A 27095-nucleotide genomic window follows, 5' to 3' on the forward strand; every position below is an offset into this window, starting at 1 on the left:
GTTCAGCTCCCACAACACTCGGTCCTGCTCTGCTTCATACTACAATAACGTTAATAATCTCATCCATGAGCATGATTTCTTCCCGAGTCCTATTCCTATTCTTTTGCACCGTCCGTTGAGGAGAAGACCACATGTCCCAAGATTCCGCGCTCAAACTTGGCATCATCAAGCTACGCCTTTGTTTTGAATAGGCCTCTAGCGACCTCTAGCGGACAGAATTCTTACATACTGCACCTTTAAATATATTTAAATACGATATACACGTTTCAATAGAAATGTAATTAAAGTATACTTTAGTTTATCATAAATGGTTGTTAATGGTTGTCAGTAACTTTAACCATATTTCAAAGACAATAAAAGTAATTATGAAATTAAATTATGAAATTAATATGTACTTAAGTCCTACTAGTTTGCACTGTTACCTGATTTGCATGAATTGGGCGGTAAAACATCAAGTGCGTACAAATGACCAATGCTATCATTCTTCTTCAAATTCCCTCTACTGTGTGTATCTACAGAGATCCACAGAAATTATGTGAATGGTTTGATGTTAACAGTAGTTTCTCAAATTCACCCATGTTAGCAGAGTGAGTATCATTATGTCTCATTCTAAAATCACTCCCAGCAAGTGAATGATCACTGAATGATCACTTGAAGTCACTCAATTTATGCATATAGACCCTTTTCACATTTCTGGGGTTCTCAAAAGCAGAAGCCTTCATAGTTGAGTGAATTTCTATAGTGGCGACGACATCTTTGTATTCCCATTTGCTCCAATAGCAGTGTAGTATTTATAAATGTTTTTTTTTTTGTTTTTTTTATGAAAAACATATTTGTTTTGTGATGTTGATAAGTGTGGAAACATCATCACATTCTGTGAAAATTGTCCATATCTTTCTTTCTACATTCTTGTTTTCTTGCATTATGTTCCTCTGTGATCGATATTAAAATGTGTTGATGACGCTCTAAAGATGCCACGACTCAGATTTATGCTTCCCCAGCCACACACACATCTCTTCTTGATTCAGAACCTCTCGATGCAAGAACAGAGTGTGTAGGAAGCAAAAGATCAATAGATAGATACACACATACTACGTAATAAACACCCACATGACATTTATAGCGTGCGCACACACAGCGCTGTCCTGTTACAGTAGAAGGGGTGCAGAGATATAATACGGTTTTAATGAAGTCAGTGTGTTCTTACCCTGCTCCTGTCGTACTCTTTCCTGGAGGCAGCGAACAGTTGGGCGTTTGAGATGGCGATGCCACAGAACGGAAGGTACATCTGCAACACCTGCACAGAAACAAGAGTGTGTTAAAGTGTAGTATCTGAGTCTAAGGTGTCCCGGACAAACACTGGAACAACAGTCTCTCCAAAGCCTTGCAAAGGACTATACCAGTAGTTACAGTAAAATTATGTCACTAACAGAACAAACAGCTAACATAACTGATATGTGAGTTCATTCTGGTAATTTTACTTACGTTTCAGTTTTACAAAATTTAATCAAATAAATTGCATGGTATTGTCCATTAATTATTCAAAAATAAGCCATTTTAATCACATCAAAATGAACTAGTAATATTTTCTGAGAAAAGCCTCCTAATTAAGATAATTCAGTCTTTACATACTGAAAAAAATCAAGGTTTTCGATTTAAACCTGTTTTGTTCAGTTTGTCTAAAAGTAAACAACACTCGCCATCGAAAAAATTAAAAGAAACAGAATAGCATTTTCGCCTGACACGAGAGTGAAAAAACGTCTGCCAGACCGCCTTCCATATTCAACTTACGAAAAAAAGAGTTAAAAAAGCGGTTACGCTTTTTCCATAAGTTGAATAGGGAAGATGTAGGATGTAGCGTAAGCGTTTTGAACTGCGAGAGGTGTTACACTTTCTTCCTAAGTTGAATATGGAAGGCGGTCTGGCGGAAGCTAGATATTTTACTTTATAACTCATTAAACATGGATATTTTTTTTACACAAACGCATCGCTTCACTTCAGAAGGCCTTTATTAACCCCCCGGATCCGTGTGGAGTACGTTTATGATGGATGGATGCACTTTCTTGAGTTTCAAACAGGTGGTTTCCGTGCACTGCCATTATAAAGCTTGGATGCGTCAGGACATTTATTAATGTAACTCCGATTGTGTTCATCAGAAAGAGGAAAGTCATATACACTTAGGATGGCTTGAGGGTGAGTAAAGCTTGGGCTAATTTTCATTCACTAATCCTTTAAGTATGATTTATAAGCTGCTTTCCTCATGGGGACTGAAATTTTGTCCCTACAATGTCATAAATTTCAGGTTTTACTATTCTTGTTCAGACATGTTTAGCTATCTAAATGGGGTCGTTGCATAGACTTCTATTGGTTTCATAAATATTTTATGCAAAACCTTTTTAAATTATTTATTTCTATACCATTTTTATAAATGAGGACATGCCCAAAAAGAGGTTTTAGGAGATTTTGTCAGGTTTAGCTTACATATACAATAGGATTGTTCCTATCTTTTTTTTTTTTTTTTTTTTTTTTGTTATTTAAAAAGTTACTCAAAAATAAATATTGTCATTTCAGCATTCACTCTCCCATACATTGAAAGGATTTATTTGAAACAATTTGTGTTATCTGTCAGGATATCAGTTATCAATGAAGCACACGAGACAGGAGTAGCTAACTTCATCCATTTTGTTTACTCATTCACTTCTGTTCTCACACACATATTATGTCATTACACAACACTTCAACAGTTTAGACTTCCTCTTCAAAATATTAGTCAACAACATAATTCACTCATGAACATAATACAATTTTCACTAAGAAAATGCTAGTAAATTTCACAAATAAAGAAGAAAGTCTAAGTAACACACTGAATTAAAATTAGAAAATTAATCCCTGCCTCCACTCGCACCAGTTCAGAATACCTGAACTCCACTCACTCAACTTTACTGTAGTAAACGCTACACAATGGCAAGTGGAAATATTGGTTTATTTCAGCCATATATGTTTGAACCAGAAACTGATTCAGAAAAAGAAGAGGAAGAGTGAATTATACAGGGTCGTCTACAAGTCAAAGTATCAGAATGATAATGTGTTTTATGTATCGCTCTTTACAACATCGGACACATAACGGTAATTATATGATTAGCCTTTGACTTTACTGCGTTATCAAACAGCTAATAATGTGTTGCTAATGTTACACAAACCATGTTCCTGTTCGCCATCTCAGAGTCAGACAGCTGCCTTCTAACAATCAGTATCCTTACAAACGCTTTGAACATCTTTGAACAAATTCAGCGGAGAAAGTTCATCATAACATCATAATATACATCATATACATAATTCACCCGATATTTCCTGTCCCTTCTTAAAGATGTTCTTGTGCTCTCTACCCACCCTGCCCTGCCCGTTGACGGGATCGGTTAATACATGTTTGTGGCAGTAGGAAACAGGGGCGACTTCAAACCAAGTTTTTGATACACTGCAGTTTTAAAGAGAAAATACAGTACTCAGCAATGGTGTTGACTAATGAATTTGCACATGGTTTGTCTTAAAGACCCCCTGTGATGAAAGTCAAGTTTTTAATGTTGTTTATATGTCTTTGTGGTGTTTTTAATATGGTTTAAGACAAGCCATGTGCAAATTCATAAGTCAACACCATTGCTGAGTATTTTCTCCTTTTAAAACTGCAGTGAACCAAAGACAGTCTCTAAAACACGGTTTGAAATCGCCGGTGTTTCTGACGTCACAAACTACCCTGTAACCAATCGCATCAACAGGTCTATTCCTATCATTAGCATACACAAAATACAGACATAATGATGTGGGCACTTGGCTTAAAGATAAAAAGAAACATATAGAGATAAAGAAACATATCTATATGACTTGTAATAATTCCAATAACCATGCTATACCTGTGGTATTTCCCTGCAGCAAATGTTTTCTTGCTCAGTGGGCACTTTAACACAGTGAGCACAAGAACTCCTTTAAGAAGGTACAGAAATCAGATGAATTATGGATGTGAAGTATATTACAATGTCTGTCTCTGAGACGGTGAAGGGGTACATGGTCTGTGCAACATTAGCAACACATTATTAGCTGTTTGATAACATAGTCAAGCATAATGCTAATCATATTAATTACCATTATGTGTATCAGACTCATAACGGCTTGTAGAGATACATGGACTTGTAGACGAGCCTGTATAATTCACTCTTCCACTTCTTCTGAATCAGTTTCTGGTTCAAACATATATGGCTAAAATAAACCAGTATTTCTACAGTAAAGTTGAGCAAGTGGATCAGGTAATCCGAGCTGCTGTGATTGAGTAGAGGCGGGGCTAATTAGCATATTCATGGTTCCGCGTATACTAAATGAAGCAAGGAGGTACAGTTACATTCAAGCAATTTTAAGGTATAAAGAAATTATTTTCACAGAAAAAAAACATTTAAATATGTAATTTTAATGATCAAAGATGAGTTTTAAGGGATCAAATTATTTGACTACAGGGGGACTTTAATGCATATTGAAAACACCACATATAAACAACAAAAACTTAATTTTCACCGCAGGGGGCTTTAATAACTCCATAACTATTAGTGTTTCATATATGCATGCATGTGTTTGTTGTTTTGCCCAGTCTATTAAATAATGTGAGTATGGGATTTTATGATCTCCCTGCTGTTTGACTGTAAGAGGCCGTCTTGTGTGTCTCAATAACTCTGTTAGGCATACTTTCTTCAATATCTTATAAACTCAACCTAATTGCAGTCTAGAATACAAAGAAGTGTGACAAAGACAGCAGAACTTCATTGTCCTGAATACATTTGCTGTTTCCTCACTCACTGCTGTTTTTAAAGGTCTGAGATCTCCTCTAGCACTCCCAGAATGCCAAACACACACTCAGACTGCTGTCAGAATGACAAAAACACACTCACATTTCTCTTTTAGGGAGCCAGAGAGCCTCTCTGAGAGAAATGAGTGTAGTCATAATGTTGAGAATAAACAGGTTCATATTAAAATTCTGTCAGGAACCACATCAAAACCTGCCTCAGGACAAGTCAGCGTGACACCACAGAGAGGCCTGGATGAATCTGTCAGTCCTGAAGTCACAGAGAGCGCAGGTAAATGGGGTCCTGGAGTAATTGGATTCTGTCTGACTGCCCATTAGTCTGGGCTGCATAGGAGACTGCTGCATTGAGCCTGTTTACCGCGCTGTTAAAGCGTTTAATAAAGAGTGGATGTGACCTGAACCTGTGGGAGCGATCAACAGATTCTCACAGCACACTTTCTGCTCATTTAAACCGTTGAGCTAATGAAACGAGAGAATTGAGCTCCTTCACATGGAAACACACAACAACTTTATACAAGTTATGACTGAACTATTTCATTACTACTTTATTCCACTGTGGGCCTTCTAAGCAAAGTTTTGTTGCAGGTGTTTTTCCTAAACTTCTTTATCGCTGAAATGTAACTCTCAAACTGTCATGACTGATAGGATCAGAGACTTCAGCCACTTTTTTGTGATTCTTTGGAAGGATCTGCAGAGCAGAAACAACAGGTTTGAAGAGAACCAGCAGAGAACTTTCGCATTGCGCTATACATACAAAAGTTCAAGCTTGGTGAACTTTGACCTTTGGATTTGTATAACAAGAAGATGAGTGACCAGTGGAGGATCTAAACATCACACACTGAGCTCTTGGCTGAGTTAAATGTAGCACACACGAAGGAAGCAACAAGTGTGTGATTCTTTTAGGTTATTTATTTAGCCACCACCATTTGCACGATCATTACAGATCCGGTCACAGCTACGGCTCCGTACAATACCGACATTGCGGACAAACATAACATGAACGACTGCTAACCCTTGTTTTCTTCTTTTCTAGGTCTACTACCTGGTTACTGCCACCAACTGGATAGCATAGCTGTGAGTATACTACAAATATACATGCATACGCTAAATAATTAAACAACAATTATTAATAATCAAACGGAAGAATAAATATTTGTGCTTGTCTATTAATATATATATTCTAGATTTCCTGACATAAAGCTAAAGCTACAGGTTTGCAGTGTTTTAGGAAAACTGATTTGAATTTTGAAAGAATTTGGATTTATTTTTTGTTATTTGTCAACTGTGTGAAAAAGAAGTTAATTGCAATTAAATGGAAATGTATTACAGTTTGAATTTATATTAAATGCAGTGAGCTTAATTTTTGAGTGTTTTTTTTTTTTTTTTTTTGACCCAGGACTTAAAGGGGACCTATTATGCAAAATTCACTTTTGCAAGGTGTTTGGATATAAATGTGTGTTGGCAGTGTGTGTACACAACCACCCTATAGTGATAAAAATCCACCTACTCCTTTTTTTTAATCCCCATAAATCATAAGCAGTGTCTCTGAACAAGCCGTTTGCAGATCCCTGGCAATGTGACGTCACATTATCCACAGGCCCCAGCCACAAATGTTGACAGACACTGCTGTTTTAACATAGAACCGCCCTGAGTGAGTTCACAGCGAGTTGTACACAGTCCACCATTGCTGCACTGATGAGAACGTCTCCCAAGCGTTTTCGGTGTTCTGTAGCTGGATGGATTAATCCACATAGCTCTCTCCATTTACTCCCGTAATCTGAGCCGCTGAAGATGAGGTGGATTAATTTTGTTTTTGAAGAAAATGCTCCCTCAATTCTACCGAAATTCGTTTATGTCTGCGTGAATCATTTCACAACAGACTTTGTGAAAGAACGTCAATACAAAGGGACAATACAAAACAGAGGTTGTGCTAAAAAGCTGTTACTCAAGGATAGATCAGTACAAACTGTTCGTGATCCAGCTTACAGTCTTCAGAGAGATACTGGATACGGCAGTAATGAAGGTGAGAGCACTTTATTACAGTTCATCGAAGTTGATTTACAGATATAAAGTTTACCAGTTTATTAAGCACCACCCGAAAAGGCATAAGGTCTTTATATATTTGTTTACTGTTAGTTGTAACGAGTGTTTCTGTGTACTTCACTGTGTATGTTTATGCAAGGGAGAGAGAGAGAGTTTATGGATAATATTTTAATGCACACTTGTACTGTGTTTTATTAAGCTCTTACAGTGATTTTCTAGAGTGAAAACAGACACTTCATATTTTGTGTGAAGTACAATAAACATCATAAAACATCAAAAAGTTTTGGCCATCATTCGGATGGGGTCCGGTACTACAGGCTTGTATTAATATAGTGGATAAAAACAAGAAGACAATATAAGTTATAACCGTAATTAAACTAAACTATACCTGTTCTCTCTCCATCTCCATGCAGCATATATTCGCAGTTTCTGACATTATAGTGCGTCCTGACTGACTCCTGACACCGGAGAATCAGCTCTTGAAGCTCCGCCCTCTTAGCTAATTTGCATTTAAAGGGCACACACTGAAACGTCACGTTTTTGCTCACCCCCCAAAAGTGGCAATCTTAACATGCTGTTAAAAATTATATGTGGGGTATTTTGAGCTAAAACTTCACACACACACTCTGGAGACATCAGAGACTTATTTTACATCTTGTAAAATGGGGCATAATAGGTCCCCTTTAAGTACATTTACACATGTGATTTCTAGGGTTGCCCCCTTAATATTCGACTAAACGTTAGTCTACGACAGTGGTCTTCACTATTTTTTTCATGAGAGCCACACCGATAGGACAAAGTCAATAGGAGAGCCACTTTTATCGCAAAGTATCAAAAGTTACATCTAGTACATGAAAAAATACTATAGTAATTTATATAGTAAATACTATAGTGTTTTTGAACCATACTATTGTAAACTGTAGTATACTGAATATATTATAGTATTTACAACACTTTGTTAATGAATGCTACAGCATACTGTAGTATTAACTATAGTGAACTGATAAACTGTAATAAATACTGTAGTATACTTTAGTTTTTACTTCAGTAAACTGTAGTGTATTGTAGTATAATATACCCTATAGTTGTAGAAAACTTATTACAATATTGGGTAAAGTAATTTGTTTATATTACTAAAGTTGTTAGATTACCACAGCAACTATAGAATTACCACAACAAATTAATTCAAGTATTGACTATAAATTACTAGTATTTTGTCATGTTCATAAATAGCGTATCTGCTTATCAATCTGTCATCCCTGAACATATAATATGCAATGCAATAAATACAAAAGGCGGAAAAAAAATCATTCTTTATCATTTACTAGTCAAATTTGTAATTAAGACAAGATGATTTCCCTTAATGACAAAAAGCAGGATTACCTTAATGCTGGGATGAGCGGAAGCATGCATTTCCTTGACTTTCTTCATGTTGTATTTGTAGCTTGTTGTTTGCAATCCTGTTTTCTCTGTTTCCTCTTTATAGTGTTCATGGTTGAGATTTCTTCAGATTTTCTGGACTATTTTAAGTCGCAAAGTGAGCAGCATATGTTAAAATGTAGCGCGTGGATTCGGCAGGCATGTATTCACGATACTAAGCGGGCAGACGGTCTCTCGGAGGGTGTGTGGAGCCCTCCCTAGCTCTACAGCGCCCCACAAATTTCCAACGTAAATCTGTGGTGAAAAATGGAACTGCAGCACTCTCTCATAGAGAGCCATTGGGGCAGATTTCTGGCTGCCCCGCTCATTTTCACGTTAGGTCATATCACCGTATTATTTGCCATGCGAGCCACAAATTAAAGCTTGCCGAGCCGCGCAATGACTAACACTGGTCTACGAGAAGAGGCTCAGTTGACCAAATTTTAATTAGTTGGTTAGTTGGAGAAAAAAACCCACAGGAAGTGGCGAAGTCACACATACCGTGACAGAGTGATCGTTAACACGGATGATCTGTGTGGTAATTATATCGGGCAGGAAATCTAATTGTTCACTTATCATTCATCAATCTCAAAGATCACTTATCATTTGAAACATGTAAGTAGTAGCCTAACGAATTAAAATATTTAAGAAATATTTATATTTCTCTCATATTTTGATGACTTAATCGAACTTGTAGGGTCATTAAAAACAAATATCCACTCCGTCACTTTTGCCCACTACTGTAGGTGAACTGGGGAGGGAGTTTTTGGTCCAGTTTTTCATTATATGACCTTCTTAAATTGACCTATAATTAAGGTATTTGCGGAGATGTCAACAAATGGCACTGGGCTTTTGTGTTTGGCCCGGCATAGCCCTGTGCTTGAGCTGAGAAATAAAGATTCAGGATTACAGTTATGCACATCCTGAGCAGTCAGTCACCACCTCTGGCCTATTTTCAATAAAGAACCATAAATCGCCAACACACACACACACACACACACACACACACACACACACAACAGGTCATGCATGTTGTATCAACAGAGGAGGGGGCTTTGGAGGTGGGTGCAGGGTAGGCAAACAGGACAAACATAAGAGCCAAGGCAGCAAAACTGTGGTAAAGTCCAGGGAGGAGATGACAGAGGAAGAAGCCAGGGAGGAGATAATGGGAGGAGCCAGAGTGGTGAGAGCAGAGGAGCCAGCTGGAATCCCAGGACGTAAGTCAAGGGAGGGAGAAGCCATGGTGGAGACTTGGCAGATGGAACCAAGGAGGTGACTGACTGAGACAAGGTCGATGGTGATGGTGAGATCCAGGCAGATCTGAAGAGTCCGGGCGACACTCAAGGTCTTGGAGACCAAGGCGGAGCTGCGGGAAAGGGTGCTAGAGGACTGAGACGGAGCCAATGCACCTGAGAACTGAGGTGGAGCCAGAGGGAAGGTGGAGACCGATGGAGCCAAAGGGGTGAAGGGACAGGCACAAAAGAAATCCTGTAAGTCCATGGCGATGGTAGAGCGACGACTGACTAAGGCGGAGCCGAAGCGCTGAGGAATCCCAGTGGAGCTGTAGGGACGACAGTCTCAGGTGGAGCCGACAGGTCAACGGGCCGAGGCAGAGTGACAAGAAAATGTGTCAACATCCAGGGCTGAGCTGGCAAACAATCAGCCCAAGGAGGATTCACCAAGCACTGAGCAGGTAATGTAGGAGGAGATGAAGGGCTGATGAGAGGCAGTGAAGACAGGGCTGATGGACTGGGCAGTACAAGCAGGGGTTTATCAAACAGCCTTCCTGGCCAATACATGACAGACAGACTTCTCAGGAATGGCTTTCTTAGCTAATGCAGAACAGGCAGACATGTCTGGAATGGCCTCCTTGGCCAACGCGGAACAGGCAGAATTCTCAAACACAGCTCTCTAGGCCGACTCGGAACAGGCAGAGGAGGTGAGAGTGGGAGGCAGGGCGGGAACATAACAGACATCAATAATTCAGTGTTGGGCAATGAAACGGGCAGGGTGCTGGGTGATGAAATAGACTTGGTGCTATTATCCTCCATGTCCTCAAATACAATCAGGGGTTCAGAGTTCCGCACATCCACATCTGCTACATCTGACGGGATGGAGCTCCACACCATCCCCTCATTTTCCACCAGTATCCCAACTGGCATGGAAGTTGTTGCCGGCTCAAGCACCTGGTCAGACATGTTAGGCTCGGGCTCCGGAGTGATATGTGGCTCAGGAGTCGGCTCTGGAATCACGGCAGGCTCGAGCTCTGGCTTTTCATCCATTAGGATGGTGGCGGCAAGTGTCACAAATTGCGTGGTGTGGACAGTGATTAGATGATCCGCCTCCACCTCCTCCCCATTTAAATACATGACATACTGATACAAGGATATTTTAGTTTACCTTAAATGTTTGTCAGTGCATTCAGCAGTCCACTTTTAACCATTTTTCAAAGACAGAAGTAATTATGAAATTTCATATACAGAGGTACTTAAGCACTCTAAAGTTCAGTGTTTAACTGCAATTATTTTTTATTTTATTTCCAAATGACATGTGATTAAAAAACATTACATTTAGTTTGCACTATTCTTTTCAAGTATATTATTTCCAAAATAAGTACTCTTTTTAAAAGAATGCTAAAATGTACTAATATGTAGTATGAAGTATGGAGTAAATACCATGGTATACGAATACAGTAATCATACTGTTTTTTTTTGTTTTGTTTTGTTTTTTTACTATGGTAATTGCATGGTTTTCAATGAAGTATTATGGAGTATGAGTGGTACAGTAATATTGTAAGGCCCCTTTCAGCTTAAAATCCTAAGCAGGGAAGCATTTTCCAGTGGGACTGAACACCAGCTGTATGGAGAGAGAGACACACATTCTGTAAGACAGATCTGCGTCACTCTGCTCTGCGTCACCGTCTGAGAGAATATGATATTGTATTGAATATACAGTAATTCCTCAGCTCTGCCTTCTGCTAATCCCACAGAGAATTCACAGGACTATTCACAGTACTGTGGCATTTCACAACAAAGACCAGAGAGTGGTGTGCCCATCTGGAAGCCCAGCAGCACATTAAACTCTCAGAAACACACCGGAATACAGATCATCAGCAGAGCTTTCAAACAAAGATCAGATTTGTGGCCACAACATTGAACAGTATGAACTGCTGTCTCATTGATTAACTTTTTTTTTGAAGAAGAAGAAAATTTGGTTTTGCTATGTGGGTGTTGCTAAGGTGTTGTTTTCAGTGGTTTTAACAAGGTTAAATGCAGTTGCTGGGATTTTCTGAGTCATTGCAAGGGCACTGCTAAGAATTCTGGAGTAATCTAGTAATCTGTGTGATCTTTTTCCAATTTTTTTTTTTTTTTCGAGTAAAGGTTGGAATACACTACATAACTTGATAGATTTCACAGAAAATTGCGTAGTTTATGGGCAAAGATTCTGATTTTTTAGTTTCAGACTTACAATCAATCTAGCCGGAAAATATTAAAAAGGTTTGATATTTTGAGTCAAGTTAGTCACAGGTGCTTCTCATCTGGTGTGCGACCGGCTTAACAAAGTGCAGTAAATGGACAAAATCAAGCACAAACTGAGGGCAAGATAAACACAAAGAGACCAGATGACACTGAAGGTCCTGGAGACCAAGACGTCAGGGTGTCGGAGGACTGAGGCGGAAGACCAAGTTGAAGCCAGAGAGAAGGCAGAGCCCGACGGAGCCAAAGGGTGGAGGGACGAGTCGCAGACAACGGCCCGGAAGTCCATGGTGAAGGCAGAGCGATGACTGACCAAGGTGGAACCAGAGGGATGAGGGAGCCCAGGGACCATGGTCCAAGGTGGAGCCGAGGGAGCGAGGAGCCAAGGTGGAGAAGACTGGTCGATGGGCTAAGGTGAAATGATGGGCTTGGAGGTTCTAGGTGGAGCTAGAGGGTCAAAACTCCAGGGCGGAGCTGGCAATCTGGAAGCAAAAGGCAGATCCAGGATACTAGGTGCAGGCAGCTTAGAAAAGCTGAATGGAGTCAGTGAAGACAGGGCCAAAGAACTGGGTAGCATGGGCAGAGGGTTACAATAGGGGCAACCAAAATTTCTGACATGTCAGAAATTCATCCGACCATCCAATTGCCAGTCGGGAGAGGTTAGTCACCTCTCGTTTCCCCCTGTACACTGCACGACAAACGACACACCACAAAGATAAAATTCGGCACGACTAAAAAAAAAAAGAAGGAGAGTCATACAACTCATAAATCATCTCAAATTTGGACAAAAATTGCACAGTGTATGCCCAGTTTTCTGTCATGCTGAGGTTGCAGCAAAGGATGAAAAGGAAGCAGGATCTAGATGCAGCAGTATATATTTAATGGCAAAATAAACAAAACAAAAACACTCAGGCAACTAGGCAATCTTGAAAAACGCGAACATAACCACATAATAATGACAATATTGGACAAACTCAAGCACAAACTGAGGGCTAGATATACACAAACTAATCAGGGGTAAAACAGGACAGGTGTGACTAAATTAATGAACTAATGAGTAACCATGGAAACTAACAAGAAGCAGGAACAAGGAACAAAGGAAACAGGAACAGAAAACAGTGTAAAACTAACTCAATGTCAAACTCCAACACAGATCAAAACAGAACCCTGAAAAAGTGTTTATGATTAAGGTAATAAATTGAAAAAAAATGTGGTAAAAAAATACCAGTTTGCAACATCAAGCAGCATAATAAACAGTTTTTGTTTGGCTAAAATAACTAGAAAGCGGCTGACAACAAAAGCGCCTGCGTTTATGTTAAAAATAAAGTGGACTGTGTTATTGCAGTCCAACAGAATTCTGCTTGGTTTGAAGTGACATCTGTGTGAGCTGTGTACAATATTTGCTATACACAATGGACTTTTTTTGCTTGCAAAATTTCACACAAATTTTCACTAATGTGACCACACATTAGCCTGTTAACTATTAACTGCAGCACTTTTTCATTGCCTTTTTCCCGATCACATATTTTAGTAATCACCTTAAATTAGGTCTCTGTTGTAAACCTAAAGATTCAAAATGTATCCTGTGAAAACGTTTTTTAAAATTGGACATAGCGTTGTTATGGAGCCTCACACACGACATGCTGAAAAAAAAAAAAGTATATCGTGTTAATTAACAAGTCGTTCCCACAGCTTATTAATATGTCAGCACATTTTACTAATTCGTTCCCTCATTTTAACTAACTCATGCGCACAATATAATTCTTTTCAATTATTTGTGTTCTTGTTTTACTAAATCGTGCGCACAATATAATAAATCGTTCCCTTTGTTTTAGTTAACTCAAATCAAGGGAACGAATTACTACAAAGTGGCCATGATTTACTAAATTGAGGTAACAAATTATTATATAGTGGGATTTACTTTAAACAAGAGAATTAATTAGTACTAAAACGAGAGAACAAATTCTTAATTCGAAACAACAATATACAGGTGCTGGTCATATAATTAGAATATCGTGAAAAAGTTCATTTTTTTATTGTAAATTATTTTAAAAAATGAAACTTTCATATATTCTAGATTCCCTACATGTAAAGTAAAACATTTCAAAAGTTTTTTTTTTTTTAAATTTGTTGATTAGAGCGTACAGCTCATGAAAGTCCAAAATCCAGTATCTCAAAATATTAGAATATTTACATTTGAGTTTCATTAAATGACCATCCCTACAGTATAAATTCCGGGTATCTTTTGTTCTTTGAAACCACACTAATGGGGAAGACTGCTGACTTGGCAATGGTCCAGGAGACAATCATTGACACCCTCCACAAAGAGAGTAAGTCACAGAAGGTCATTACTGAATGGGGTGGCTGTTTACAGAGTGTATATCAAAGCATATTAAATGCAAAGTTGACTGGAAGGAAGAAATTGGGTAGGCAAAGGTGCACAAGCAACAGGGATGACCGCAAGCTTGAGAATACTGTCAAGTAAAGCCAATTCAAACACTTGGGAGAGCTTCACAATGAGTAGAATGAAGCCGGAGTCAGCGCATCAAGAGTCACCACACTCAGACATCTTCAGGAAAAGGACTACCAAGCCACTTCTGAACCAGAGACAACGTCAGAAGCATCTTACCTGGGCTAAGGAGAAAAAGAACTGGACAGTGAACAGTGGTCGAAAGTCCTCTTTTCAGATAAAAGTAAATTTTGCATTTCATGTTGAAATCATGGTCCCAGAGTATGAAGGAAGACTGGAGAGGCACAGAATCCAAGCTGCTTGAAGTCTAGTGTGAAGTTTCTGAAGTCAATAATGATTTGGGGGGGGCGTGACGTCTGCTGGTGTTGGTCCATTGTGTTTTATCAAGTGCAGAGTCAATGCAGCCATCTTCCAGGAGATTTTGGAGCACTTTATGCTTCCATCTGCTGACAAGCTTTATGGAGATGCTGATTTCCTTTTCCAGCAGGACTTTAGCACCTGCCCACAGTGCAAAAACCACTTCCAAGTGGTTTGCTGAGCATGATATTACTGTGCTTTATTGGCCAGCCAATATGCCTGACCTGAATCTATGGGATATTTTCAAGAGAAAGATGAGAAACAGTCGATCCAACAATATACAGATGATCTGAAGGCTCAATAGTGCCTCAGCAGTGCCACAGGCTGATCACTTCCATGCCACACTTCACTGATGCTGTAATTTGTGCTAGGAGCAAGTCATTTGCTGTAATATGTCCTGCCGATCAAGTATTGAGTGCACAAAAGAACATACTTTAAAGAACTTGAACTTTTCTGTTTTGCAAATCCATTTTTTGATTGATCTTAGGAAATATTCTAATATTTTGAAATACTGGATTTTGGACTTTCATGAGCTGTACGCTCTAATCATCAAAATTTAAAAAAAAAAAACTTTTGAAATGTTTTACTTTACATGTAGGGAATCTAGAATATATGAAAGTTTCATTTTTAAAAATAATTTATAATAAAAAAATGAATTTTTTGATGATATTCTAATTATATGACCAGCACCTGTATGTAGTAGGCTGTCCCATGTTTCAAATTTTTAGCACACCGCTCCTTAAAAGGCAGCAAAAATATGATATCATTCATGTCTGTGGCACAAACGGTGCGGCACAAGTTACATCCTAAAGTTTAATACTTTAAGCTTTGTTCAAATCACTAACCCTAAACATGTGCAACAGTAATAGTGATGCTTTCCCAACAAACACCATTAACACACACAAGAGCAGCAATCCAAAGCTCTGTTCATAAGTGATGGACTATACAGTCTAGACTCATGCAACTGAACAACCCATAATTGTTTCTCCACAAAATTGTTTCGAACAAAACCTCACCTTTTCATTAAATATACAATATGTCTACCGTACTGTATTAGAAAACACTAATGTCTGGTGTGGTACTAAGACTTTACTGCCAATACAGAATCTAAAAGTGGCACCTTTGTCTCTGTGGGCTGGAAACAATAGCAAAGTTTTCTCTGTTCTGCCTCTCTGTCTCGCACACAGGGAAGAGTTTCATTATTAATTCAGCAGTTAGTAGCATGCATTACATGATGCTAATGTACAGTGAAAAGCACATGAAATCTCATTGTACTGAACTCGAACTGGGGCTCATACACACTCACAGCAACAAATACATGCAGTCATACAAACACACGATAAAAAGGATAGTTTGCTCCAAAATGTATATTCACCCTCACTCCAAACTAATTTGATTTTCTCTTTTCAATGGAAAACAAAAGGAGATGCATGCAAGATGATATCAAGCTCCACAAAAGTATAATAACAGTAGTCCATACTATAATTTCAAGTCTTCTAAAGCCATACAATAGGTTTGTGTAAAGAACAGACCAAGATTTATATTATTATTCACCACTGCTCTTGTGAAAAAGTACACTTCATGATACTTTTAAAAGTATAATACTTCAAAAGAACATACTTAAGTGAAAATGTAATGTATCTGGACACTTAATTGCACATTAACTGCAATTAAATGAAAATGTATTATCAATTAAATTTATATTAAATGCACTTCGCTGAACTTTAGAGGTAAGTAGGACTTACCTACATCTTTATATGCAATTTCATAATTACTTCGATTGTCTTTGAAATATGGTTAAAGTGTACTGTTGAATGTACTGACAAGCATTTATGGTAAATTAAAATATACTTTAACGTCATTTCTATTGAAACACATATGTCATGTATTTAAATATATTTGTAATTACACATTTGTAGTGATGAAGCTAGTTACAATTTAGTACAATTAAAATATATTAACTTTAAATGTAATATCAAATAACACTTCAGTTAAAATTATAGGAGGGTTGGATCCAAGATCTCATCCCTAGGAACCCATGATCTTTTTTCGGGTCTGTACCTCCCAGTCGATGAGGTACTCTAGTTGGCCCCCACGGTGCCAGGAGTCCAAAGCGGTGTAGACAGTTCCATTGTCCAGGATCAGAGGCGGGGTGGGAGGTGAAGTTCATATGTGACAGGGTTAATTTTCTGGGATATGGGGAAGGGAACAAAGTATCTGGGATTTAGCTTTTTGCTGGAAAGGCACAGTCTGATGTCCCGAGTGCAGATTACGATGGACACCTTCTGCCCAGGCTGGTAGGTGGGAGTATCAGTCTGCCGGGCATCAGTGTGACCCTTCTGACGGCGTACTGCCCATTGGAGATGGTGGTGAGCTGCGTCCCAGACCCTCTCGCTCTCCTGGAACCAGTGAGTGACTGATGGTACATCCAATGGTTCCATGCAACCACAAGAACAAAGGGGGCTGAAAGCTGAGTACGCACTGAAACAGGGTGAGACCGGTTGCTGGCTGACAGAGAGAGTTTTAAGTGTATTCGGCCCAGGCGAGGAAGTGGTTCCATAAGTTCTGGTGGCTGTGGCAGAAGGTTCGTAGGAATCGTCCAATCTTTTGTATCTTCCTTTCCATCTGCCCATTGGTTTGAGGATGGTAAATGGAGAAGAGACTTACAGTCACACCTAGGAGGGTGAAAAAGGCTTTCCAGAACTGGGAGAGGAATTAAGGACTGGATCGGAGACTATGTCTTCTGGTAGTCCAAAGTTGCAAAAGACATGATTGAGCATCACCTCAGCTGTTTCCATGGCAGTAGGAAGACCCTTGAGGGGGCACGAGGTAGCAGGCTTTGGAAAACCTATCGACGATGACCAGAATGCAGATATAACCGTCTGATGGTGGTAAATCTGTGATAAAACCCACTCCTAGGTGGACCGATGAGGAAAGGGCAGCGGGAGGAGCTTGCTTGGTATGGACTTTTTGCACATTGCGCATTCCTTGCATCCTTGGGCGAACCTTCTCACATCCTGTGCCATGCCAGGCCACCAGAAGTGATCTTGTAGCAGCAAGAGGGTTTGATTGATCCCAGGGTGGCCAGTGCCCAAGGAGGAATGAACTGATTCCATCAGAGGGATGCAGTGAGTTCTTGGAATGTAGGTGTGACCCGGTGGGTACCCCGACAGAGTGGGCTGCATTGGCTTTGGAGATCCTTTCATCCAGGGACCAATGAACAGGGCTGACTATAAAACTGGAGGGGATTACAGGCTCAGGATTCTCAGGAGCTTCGTCTGGAGTGCGAAGACGAGAAAGGGCATCGGCTTTCACATTCTTGCTCCCTGGATGATAGAAAAAATAGAAAAATCAAATCGGGTGAAGAAAAGGGCTCATCTGGCCTGTCTGGGCTTTAACCTTTTTGCCTCATGGAGATACTCCAGATTACGATGGTCAGTGAGCATAGTGAAGGGATTTCGGGCCCCCACCAGCCAGTGCCTCCATTTCTCCAGAGCTAATTTGATGGTGAGGAGCTTAGGATATCCAATATCATAATTCTGCTCCAACCGGGTGAGTTTTCTAGAGAAGAAGGCACATGGATGGAGTCATGAGGGCTGCCCCTGCTGCTGTTATAGCGCCGCTTCGACAGGCCGATGTTGATGCGCCCACCTCCACTACAAAAAGTTTGTTGGGATCTGGGTGAACTAGGAGCGGTGACATGTCCACCAGCACCACAATACAAGCAGAGTCTCTGGGTCAGCCGATGTTGTCGCTCGACCGGAGAGAGATGTGTGTGGTTGATCTGCATCAGTTTGTGGCCTGGTTTTGGAGAGCTGGAAAACTCTGGCTGGCAATGGAAACAGGGTAACTGCTGGCACTGCTGGTTTTCCATATATCCTTTAACTCTACTGGCAACCAGGATGGACAGCTGTATGAAGCGCTCGAGCCCAATGGAATCATCATAAGCTGAGAGATGCAGCCGCAGATCCGGTTCCAATCCTTGGAGGTAGGTGGTTAAAAGTGAGCTCTCGTTCCAGATGCTGGCCACTGCTTGGGTTTGAAACTTCAAAGCATAATCAGTTATGGAACTCTTGCCTTGGCGTAAATGATAGAGTTGCTCACCAACAGAAGAATCCCAAAGGACAACCAAAGTATTCTCTGAAATGAGCCACGAAACAGTGATTGTGTCACTGGTCCTGCCTGTTGCCAGATGGCTTTAGCCCACTGGAGTGCTCGCCCGGTTAAGAGAAATAGGATGAATGAAATCTTGGCTCTTTCGGTGGAAAAACTATGTAGTCTTCAGCTGGGCCAAAGTAGGATACTGGGTTGACCATGGGACTGACTGTTTAAAATAGAGGGGAAGAAGTGCTTTTTGCAGTGATGGTTCCGGGGGTGGTAAGGACTCAGCGGAGTGAGTCTACCAGTTCTTTAAAAGGATCCTGTGGGGTTCATGTTGATATTGTCTGGTCTTCTGTAACAGAATATCAGACTCAGAGACTGGATATTCGTCAAACCCACTGATGAAAATGTACTGAAAATGTGTTCTCTTATGTGGTTGATGAGTGAGCTAATGAGGGACAGGTGCAGGTGAATAGAATTTTGGTGAGAGTGAAGCCGTCTCTCAATATGCGCTCTTGTCTGTACTTGTGTTCTTGTGGACTTGTGAAACGTCATCAGTCGCTGCCCATGTACTGTTCCAATTCAAAGTTCACATCTAGCCAAGTACAGTTCAAATTCTTGGATGTGTTCTTGATCCACCCCTTATATCGAGGATACATCGAGAGGTGACTTGTGTGGACTTGAGACAGCCAGGTATCCCAGAATGCATCTCGCACTGACCAGCAATCGTCAATAGCAGAAGAGAAAACACGCGTAATTTAAAAATACTACTGTTATAATACTACAATTTATAAAAATACTACTGTTAATATGTAATGAAATGTAGTTTTAAAGGGAGGGCAAAATTAAGTTTCATAACTTTATATATTTAGGCTATTTACCTTTACCGTTGTAGCCTACTAGAGCACTGACTTTGTACGTTTGACTGAATTGTTTGCTTATTGTATAGCTTCCTATACCTTTTACTTATACTTTTATAATGGCTATTATTGATCATTAAAAGTGATCCACATATGTTTAATATTTTTAAAATGTATACGAAAAGACGCAGTGTTGTGTTTTATATTTTGTTTTGTTATAAATATACATGCAGTGAAGATAATCAATGAACGCGTTGCCTGAACTACATTTGTGTGGCTATTAATATGTTTAAGATTTTTTTAAATGAAAACGAAAAGAGGCAGAGTGGTGTTTTATAACATATTTCATTTTATCGTTGACTAAAATGTACATACAGAGATAAACAGAGTAGCCAGAGCGAGCTGAGTTACGCTATCAAGGACGCTGCTGTACAATTTGCAGACTCACTGGACTTGCATTTTCCATAAACATGTATATTTAGTATCGCAATGATTAGCATAAGTAGCCTTTAGCATTGCATATAAGTATATTTCTACCTCATACAGTGATCAGAATCCCCATCGGATCGCAAGGAAGTTATTTTAAACACTCACTGGTGTCTGAAAGTGAGTTTTGAGCTGAAAATTGTTAAAAATGTCTTAAATGTTGATGTTAGCTGGTAACATTAGCCTGATATAATAACATGGGAAATGAGCAGCGGTGTTGACCTTCTCCTTAACTCAGGTAAACTCTGCCTGTGTTCATGTCCACTCCTCAAGCCTCAGTTGGCCCACTTTGGACCAAGGTATTCGGTGGGCCAAAAAACCCTGGCCGTTGGCCCCAAGGAAGACCCGATGAGGCCTGATCAAGCCCCGGAAATGACAGTGGAAACGCGTCTGGCCCTTGCACACACTAGTACGCTCGCTTTTGGCCTGACAGTGGAAATGCGGCTATTGAGAAGTCTTATATGTAAGTCTTATATCATAACTGCATTTCAGAGCGCCCCTTTGATTATCTGTTTCATGGTTTTGACCCCTGCCTGTTTTCTGGATTTCCTGTTTTGCCTGTCACTTGGATTACCGTTTGAGTCTCCTGCCTGGTGTTTGTTTTGGATTGTTTGTGTGTTTTGACCTCTTGCCTGTTTTGGATTACGATTTTGGATTACCCTTTAATAAAACCACTGCATTTGGATCCTCAACCTTTGCATCTCCGAGCAGTTCAAGACAGTGTGATGGAGGAGCCTGGTGACACTGTGACAACATTATTACAATGTGCACTTTTTAAAAGTGTACTTAAGTGTGTTAAGAAACATAGTCATGAAAGAGTACTCTCTTTAAATGCACTTAAAGTGTTGAAAATCAAGTTTTTTTAGACTTAGACTTCCTTTATTGATGTTTTATTAATGTTATTTATTTAATGTTGTTCATATGTCTATCTGGTGTTTTTAATTTGCTTTAAGGCAAACCATGTGCAAATTCATAAGTCAACACCATTGCTGAGTATTTTCTCCTTAAAACTGCAGTGAACCAAAGGCAGTCTCAAAAACACGGTTTGAAATCATCCTTGTTCGCTACGTCACAAATATGTTGTAACCAATCCCATCACGAGCGGGGCGGGCTTTAGCATATCATTAACTATGCTGCGAAGCTGGGAAGTTTCAAGAGAAGCCCGGTTATCCGGTATATTTTTCTGTTGATATGAAAAATCGGGTACATTTAGCAATTTTGGTGATGAAAGATGAGTTTTAAGGGATAACTTTATTGACTACAGGGGGACTTTAAGTGGGCTTTAATTAATATATTATCTGCAAGTACAGTTTTTTTTAAATATGCTTTTAAGATTTTAAGTACTCTACAAGTGCACATTCAGTACAATTAAGTTCACTTCTTTTTCACAAGGGTCCATTGAGCTATTAACAACTGCAACTTGATCATTAAGTGAGTGGAAATCAATAACCAAATCAGTTTGATGTGTGAATTAATTATTCATACCAGTTTTGTGAACCGAATCAACTGATCCATTGATAAGCTCAGACTCAAAAGAATCACATATCGGTTATCGCTTTTTCTCACAGCTAGACTTAAAGCTAGACTTGAATAGTGCACAAGTTATATGGACACTGTAATGATACTTTTATGGTGCTTTTTGAAGCATAAAATATTCAGTCCCTCTTGAATACATGGAAAATAGAATAGAAACAATCAATGTTTGTGAATGTGTGTGCATTTTCCACTGAATTAAAGAAAGACATACAGGGTTTGGAACTAGAGTGAGTAAATGATGACAGAAAATTCATTTTTAGATGAACTAGCCTATCCCTTTAAACATCTAGAGAGAGCAAGTGTCTTAGTCTGTAAGCGTGTGGCTGGTAACTATAAGATAAAGGTTAAATAATGCTTTCTGCAAAATAATACAAAGCCTCGTTTGGACGTCAGCAAATCCACGCACACACACTTTGTGTGTCTCCTCTCAGCATCCCTGACACCGCTGAATACATTCATTATATCCAGTGTCAGCGCTGTGCTCACTGCTTACGTTGAGAAATAAGAGACGTCCTGTTCAGCTTTAAAACCCACAGCATCTGTTTCATTCACACCGATGAAAGATAAGTGTATTTACCAGATGACGACAAGGTGTGGTGCCATCATCACCGGACTGATCGAATCAGAAGAACACAATGAAAAACTTCATTAAAAACAAACAAGAACAACTAGCCTGATATTCACATTCATATTTAATTATGCATCTTGAGGTCTGGAGGGGTACCAACTTCAACAGCTCAAAACACAGAGGAAAATATAAGGATACATTCAGTAGCAAAATTTTTACATTTTCAAAACTGACATGCTAGAGTGTGTTGCTATGTGGTTGGTACTACACACTACAGTTAAAATGATAATCAAGTACTTTACATGTGCTTTAGTATGTTAGTCAACACATCAAAACAAGTGTACTTCTTTAAAGCATGACAAAAGATTATTAAAACTTAATGATTTAAAATGTACTTTAAAGCTGCAGTCCGTAACTTTACTTTAATCAATTTTCGAGCAAGTACATAACCAGCCGGTGTTCAAAACTACCTCCTTACCTTAGCCCGATTCACAACGGTAAGCTTGTAATAATGTTTTTCAAATTTGTGTGGTACTGGTAGGGTTTCCGCGGGAAATTCGAGCATGCAGCCATTCGTCTTTGCGTCATTACTTCACATCTGTTCACATAAAGAAGGAGTCCCAGCTAGTAGGCTATATTATGTGAGGATGGCGGATCATTTTTAGTCTTTTCTCACAGCAGCTGCAATAATTAAACTTATCATTTTGATGGCAGATTGTAATCCAGAAAAGTCCAAATGACAATCATCAGTGACAACTGGAGATTCACCCATAGTCAAAAGCAAAAGATGTCGGACTGCAGAGTGGCTACAGAAATTGAAATCTACAGGTAACACTAATACAGACTAAATACACGTAGTCACGCAATGCTGATGTTGTTAACATTAACAATTTGAGAACAAAGTATAACGATAATAATAATTTGCACGTTTTGACGTGATCTGAGCTAAGCGATCATTAGATTTAATCAACATTGGTAGTGCAATTTATTGTAAAGCTTTTTTTCTCAGTTGGTCAGAACATGTTACTTACTTGTTCAGATGACATTTTCCGGTGAAAATTCTTATTTTGGTCATACTTCCAAGACGTAGAATCTGTGATTCTGAAGTACAGTATCCACACCGGTGTGGTGACTGACACCAAACATTAGACTCATCCGCGCTGAGGAGCTGTGCCAACGCACAACCTATGTAAAGATGATAATTCCGCAAATAACTGCAATTGCAGGTTTCAAACAGAGATGGCGACAAAGAGGCAAAACTTACGGACTGCAGCTTTAATGTAAAACTATAAAAATTTGACATTTTTACAAAGTGCACTTACAATAAGGATAGTTAAGTGTGCTAGGAAAAAAAGTGTCATTAGGCTTGTTTACACTTGGCATTAAAGGTGCTCTATGTAAGTTTTTGACTGTACTAAAGCATAAAAATACCATAATATGTTTGCAGATATTTATTAAACATGCTGAGTTCACATACTCGTTTCTCTGAAAACCATTGCTACAGCCAGTTATTTTACTTTGAAATTTGCATTCCGTGTCGGAATTTCTGTTTTTGTTTTGGTCTGGGCAAGACCGCACGCTGCCAATTTACCCAATAGTATTTCGCCACCCCGGGTTGCCAGTTGGCGGAAAACACATGCAGCAAATTGCAGCCATGGAAGCCAACGAACAAACTGCATGAGAGATCACAGATTCTACCCGACCTAAAAAGCCTCTGCATCTATCTAAAAATCTCTATGAACGGGAGCATATTAAAACACGATATCAACTCATCATAAATCAATAAATAAACTAATTATCTTACAGTGTTTAAGCCTCCTTGTCTTCCAATGTCAATTGAGCTCGCTCCTGTTGCGTGTCTTTAGACTGGCAACCCGCTGAGCGTCGAGTCTGAGGAGGAGGGGGCGGAGCAAACAATATTTTGAATTTGGACTGCAGTACCCATTTCAACCACTAGCTGTCATTCTTACATAGAGCACCTTCAACATGCGGCCTATATCTGGATGTTGTTCACATACACATTGAAAAGTCAAGTGTAAACGCACTTCTGATCAGAATGTTATCCGATCTTTGTGTCCTGGTACAGAGGTAGTCACTTAGAAACAGTTTTTAAAAGAAACCACACCACTTCAGGTTGACTTTGCACCAGGGCCATTTTCCATTACAGACTTGTTTTAAATATTGTGTGGGAAACAAGAGTACAACAAAATGTCACCAAATATACTTTTAAGACACTGCAGTTGCACATTCAACACAATGAAGCATTCTTTTTCACAAGGGTATGACAAAGCAGAGCTCCACTCAGTAGGATTTCAGACAGTAATGCGCTGACTAGGGGTGTGCACAAATAGTCGAATATTTGATCTGTAATTAATATTCGAAAAATAAAAATACTATTCGAATTTTACTATGTTGCTTTGCTGGCCGTAAATGCAGTGAATCCATGATAAATCCTAAGCACTAAAACTCGCAGTTATAACTAAATGCATCGGGTGGCGCTGTGGAGCGTGTTGAACAAGTTTATTTTATTTGTTCGTCACATAATATTGTCGTCTGTCTCGCAAAGTTTGGAATTACTTAGATGAAAATGATCGTACAAAATGGAATTACTTTTGATCAAATGAATTAATGAAACTGAGTTATCATAATATCACCACCATATTGAGAAAGCACATAAAATCCAAACACCCACATTCACGACAGGTAAGCGCAGATGTACCCCCGAGTGAGCCGAGAAGATAATCAGATAGCAAAATGATTTTGAGATATATGTTTCCTTTAAGTTTCGTTGAGGGAGACATATTTATGAACAGAAAACAAAGTGCTGCCGTTAGAAACTTATGCCTCGTTTCCACTGAGCGGTACGGTACGGTACGGTTCGGAACGGTACACCCTGAACAGGCTTGCGTTTCCACCGCCAACAGTAGGCTACCCTTACTTGATAGGCGTGGTGTAGCCGGAAAGTAGTGATCGACGTCTTTCTCGCGCGAAGAAGAAAACGACACAGTAAACAACAATGGATACAGCAGATCTTGTTCTTGCTTCTCGGCTTGAGGCTGTCTGTCACAAGAAGAAATTCAGGCTTTGCTTGCTGCACGCCAACATTCGGCGTTTCACAATACCAAGTACGCAAAGTTCAGATGTCCATGGTAGTTGGCAACTACCAGCAAGCGTCAATAGCGGAGAAGCGGAGGAGAAAACCCGCGTAATTTAAAAACTACTTTATTGTGTCATGAAATGTAGTTTTAAAAGTTTTTCAGGCGAGAATGTAGTTGTTTGAAGCTCAAATCTGTGGTTTATTTATAAAGATAGCGCCTATTTGAAAATTTGATCTGACATTGTCGGAGTTGTGATATCAAGGCGATCACCGGGCGCTCAGCGCTCATGTACCCAGCCGAGAGCAGCTGTACCTCGGCTAGTCCTTCTGACTTTTGCCGCTGGCTCAGATGTCTCTGTAGTGGTTAAAAACGAGATATCATTTATCTTGTGTATAACGGGCAATCTTTGGTCTCATGAATTTATAATTTGTTCCCGGGCAAATTGTTTTGGCTGAGGGCAAAGTGAAGTTTGATAACTTTATATATTTATTTAAATTTACCATTGTACTTAGTGCGCTGTACGTTTATAGCTTCTCATACTTTATACTTATACTTCTATAATGGTTATTATTGATAATTAAAACTGACTTTTAACAAAAAGAGAGGGTTGTTTTGTCTTATTTCATTTTATTATAGGCTACATGTAGGCTACATATACAGTGAAGATAATCAGAGTACATATGCACATATTGCCTGAACCACACATTAATAGGTTTCATATTTTTTAAATGAAAACGAAATAAGGCAGGGTTGTGTTTTATATTTCGTTTTGCTATATAGCCTACATGAAGTGAAGATAATGAATGCATGCATTGCCTGGACCACAGTTGTGTGTGGCACCTCTTGTGTTGTCCCTTTTAAAATTAGCGCAAGTGACGATTCTCTGTCAATCAACGTTCTGCAGAGTGTAGCTCCACCCTTTTGGTACGGTACTATTGTGCTTGGTATCCCAATGAAAGGGTCCCAAAAAAGTGGTACGGTACGGTTCGGAATTAGGGTACCATTCACAACTTTTGACAATGGAAACGGCAAAAATTGCGTACCGTACTGTACCGAACCGTACCGTACCGCTCAGTGGAAACGAGCCATTAGCCTAGCATACCGTTATGTATTATCATTATCTTTGTGTTTCTGCAATGTCTGTCAGCTTGGCTCGTTTTCTCACCGAGCATGTTAATATTATTGTGTTTCTCAACACGTGAAACAATATGAAAACGATAACCATATACTGACTCGAGTGTATTATGTACGTTTTGTACGATAACTGGCACTGGCTTTATTAGTGTTTTTCCCGTTCGCGCTGCTTGAGCTTAAATGCTTTTGTTCTTTAATTTTTTTTGTTTTGTTTGTTTGCACATATTGTTTAATGCTTTGAACTAAAAGAAAACCTTAAGATATAGTAAGCTTGTTGTGTATATTGCCTAATCGTAAGCTTGTTCAGAAATGGTTACAAAATCTTGATAAATTAAAAAAAAAATAACGTCCTTCTCGTTTAAAGTGATTTAAATAAACGAATATTTGTTTTTTACGAGCCCAAAATATCCCTAGCGCTGACTGATGCAGTCGCTGATATTTATCAGCAAATTTTTGCTCAATTTACAACCATCGGCATATCGGCTATAGCAGGAAAAAATAAACTGATGATTTATTAATTAACTGCGTGAAGGCACTGAGCTGTATAATGTCTGTTGCATAATCCTAGTGCTGCTGTCTGTGCTTTCATGTTCAAATAACAAAAGACAAAACAACAACAACAAAAAAACACTTAAACAAAACACTTATTACAACTAACAGTAAGCAAATATATACAGACCTCATGCCTTTTTAGCAGGTGC

The 27095-nt window shown here is 39.3% G+C and overlaps 1 protein-coding gene across 1 annotated transcript in view; it reads right to left on the reverse strand.

The window, feature by feature from the left end:
- The window catches only part of pde11a (phosphodiesterase 11a), an 82927-nt gene that overhangs the window by 47098 nt on the left and 8734 nt on the right, over positions 1–27095 (reverse strand). Inside the window, exon 3 of the mRNA XM_051906381.1 lies at positions 1208–1297. Coding sequence (XP_051762341.1) covers positions 1208–1297 — 90 coding nt within the window. The remainder of the gene's footprint in view (positions 1–1207; positions 1298–27095) is intronic.

Source organism: Ctenopharyngodon idella, chromosome 9, assembly GCF_019924925.1.
Source record: "Ctenopharyngodon idella isolate HZGC_01 chromosome 9, HZGC01, whole genome shotgun sequence".
NCBI lineage: Eukaryota > Metazoa > Chordata > Actinopteri > Cypriniformes > Xenocyprididae > Ctenopharyngodon > Ctenopharyngodon idella.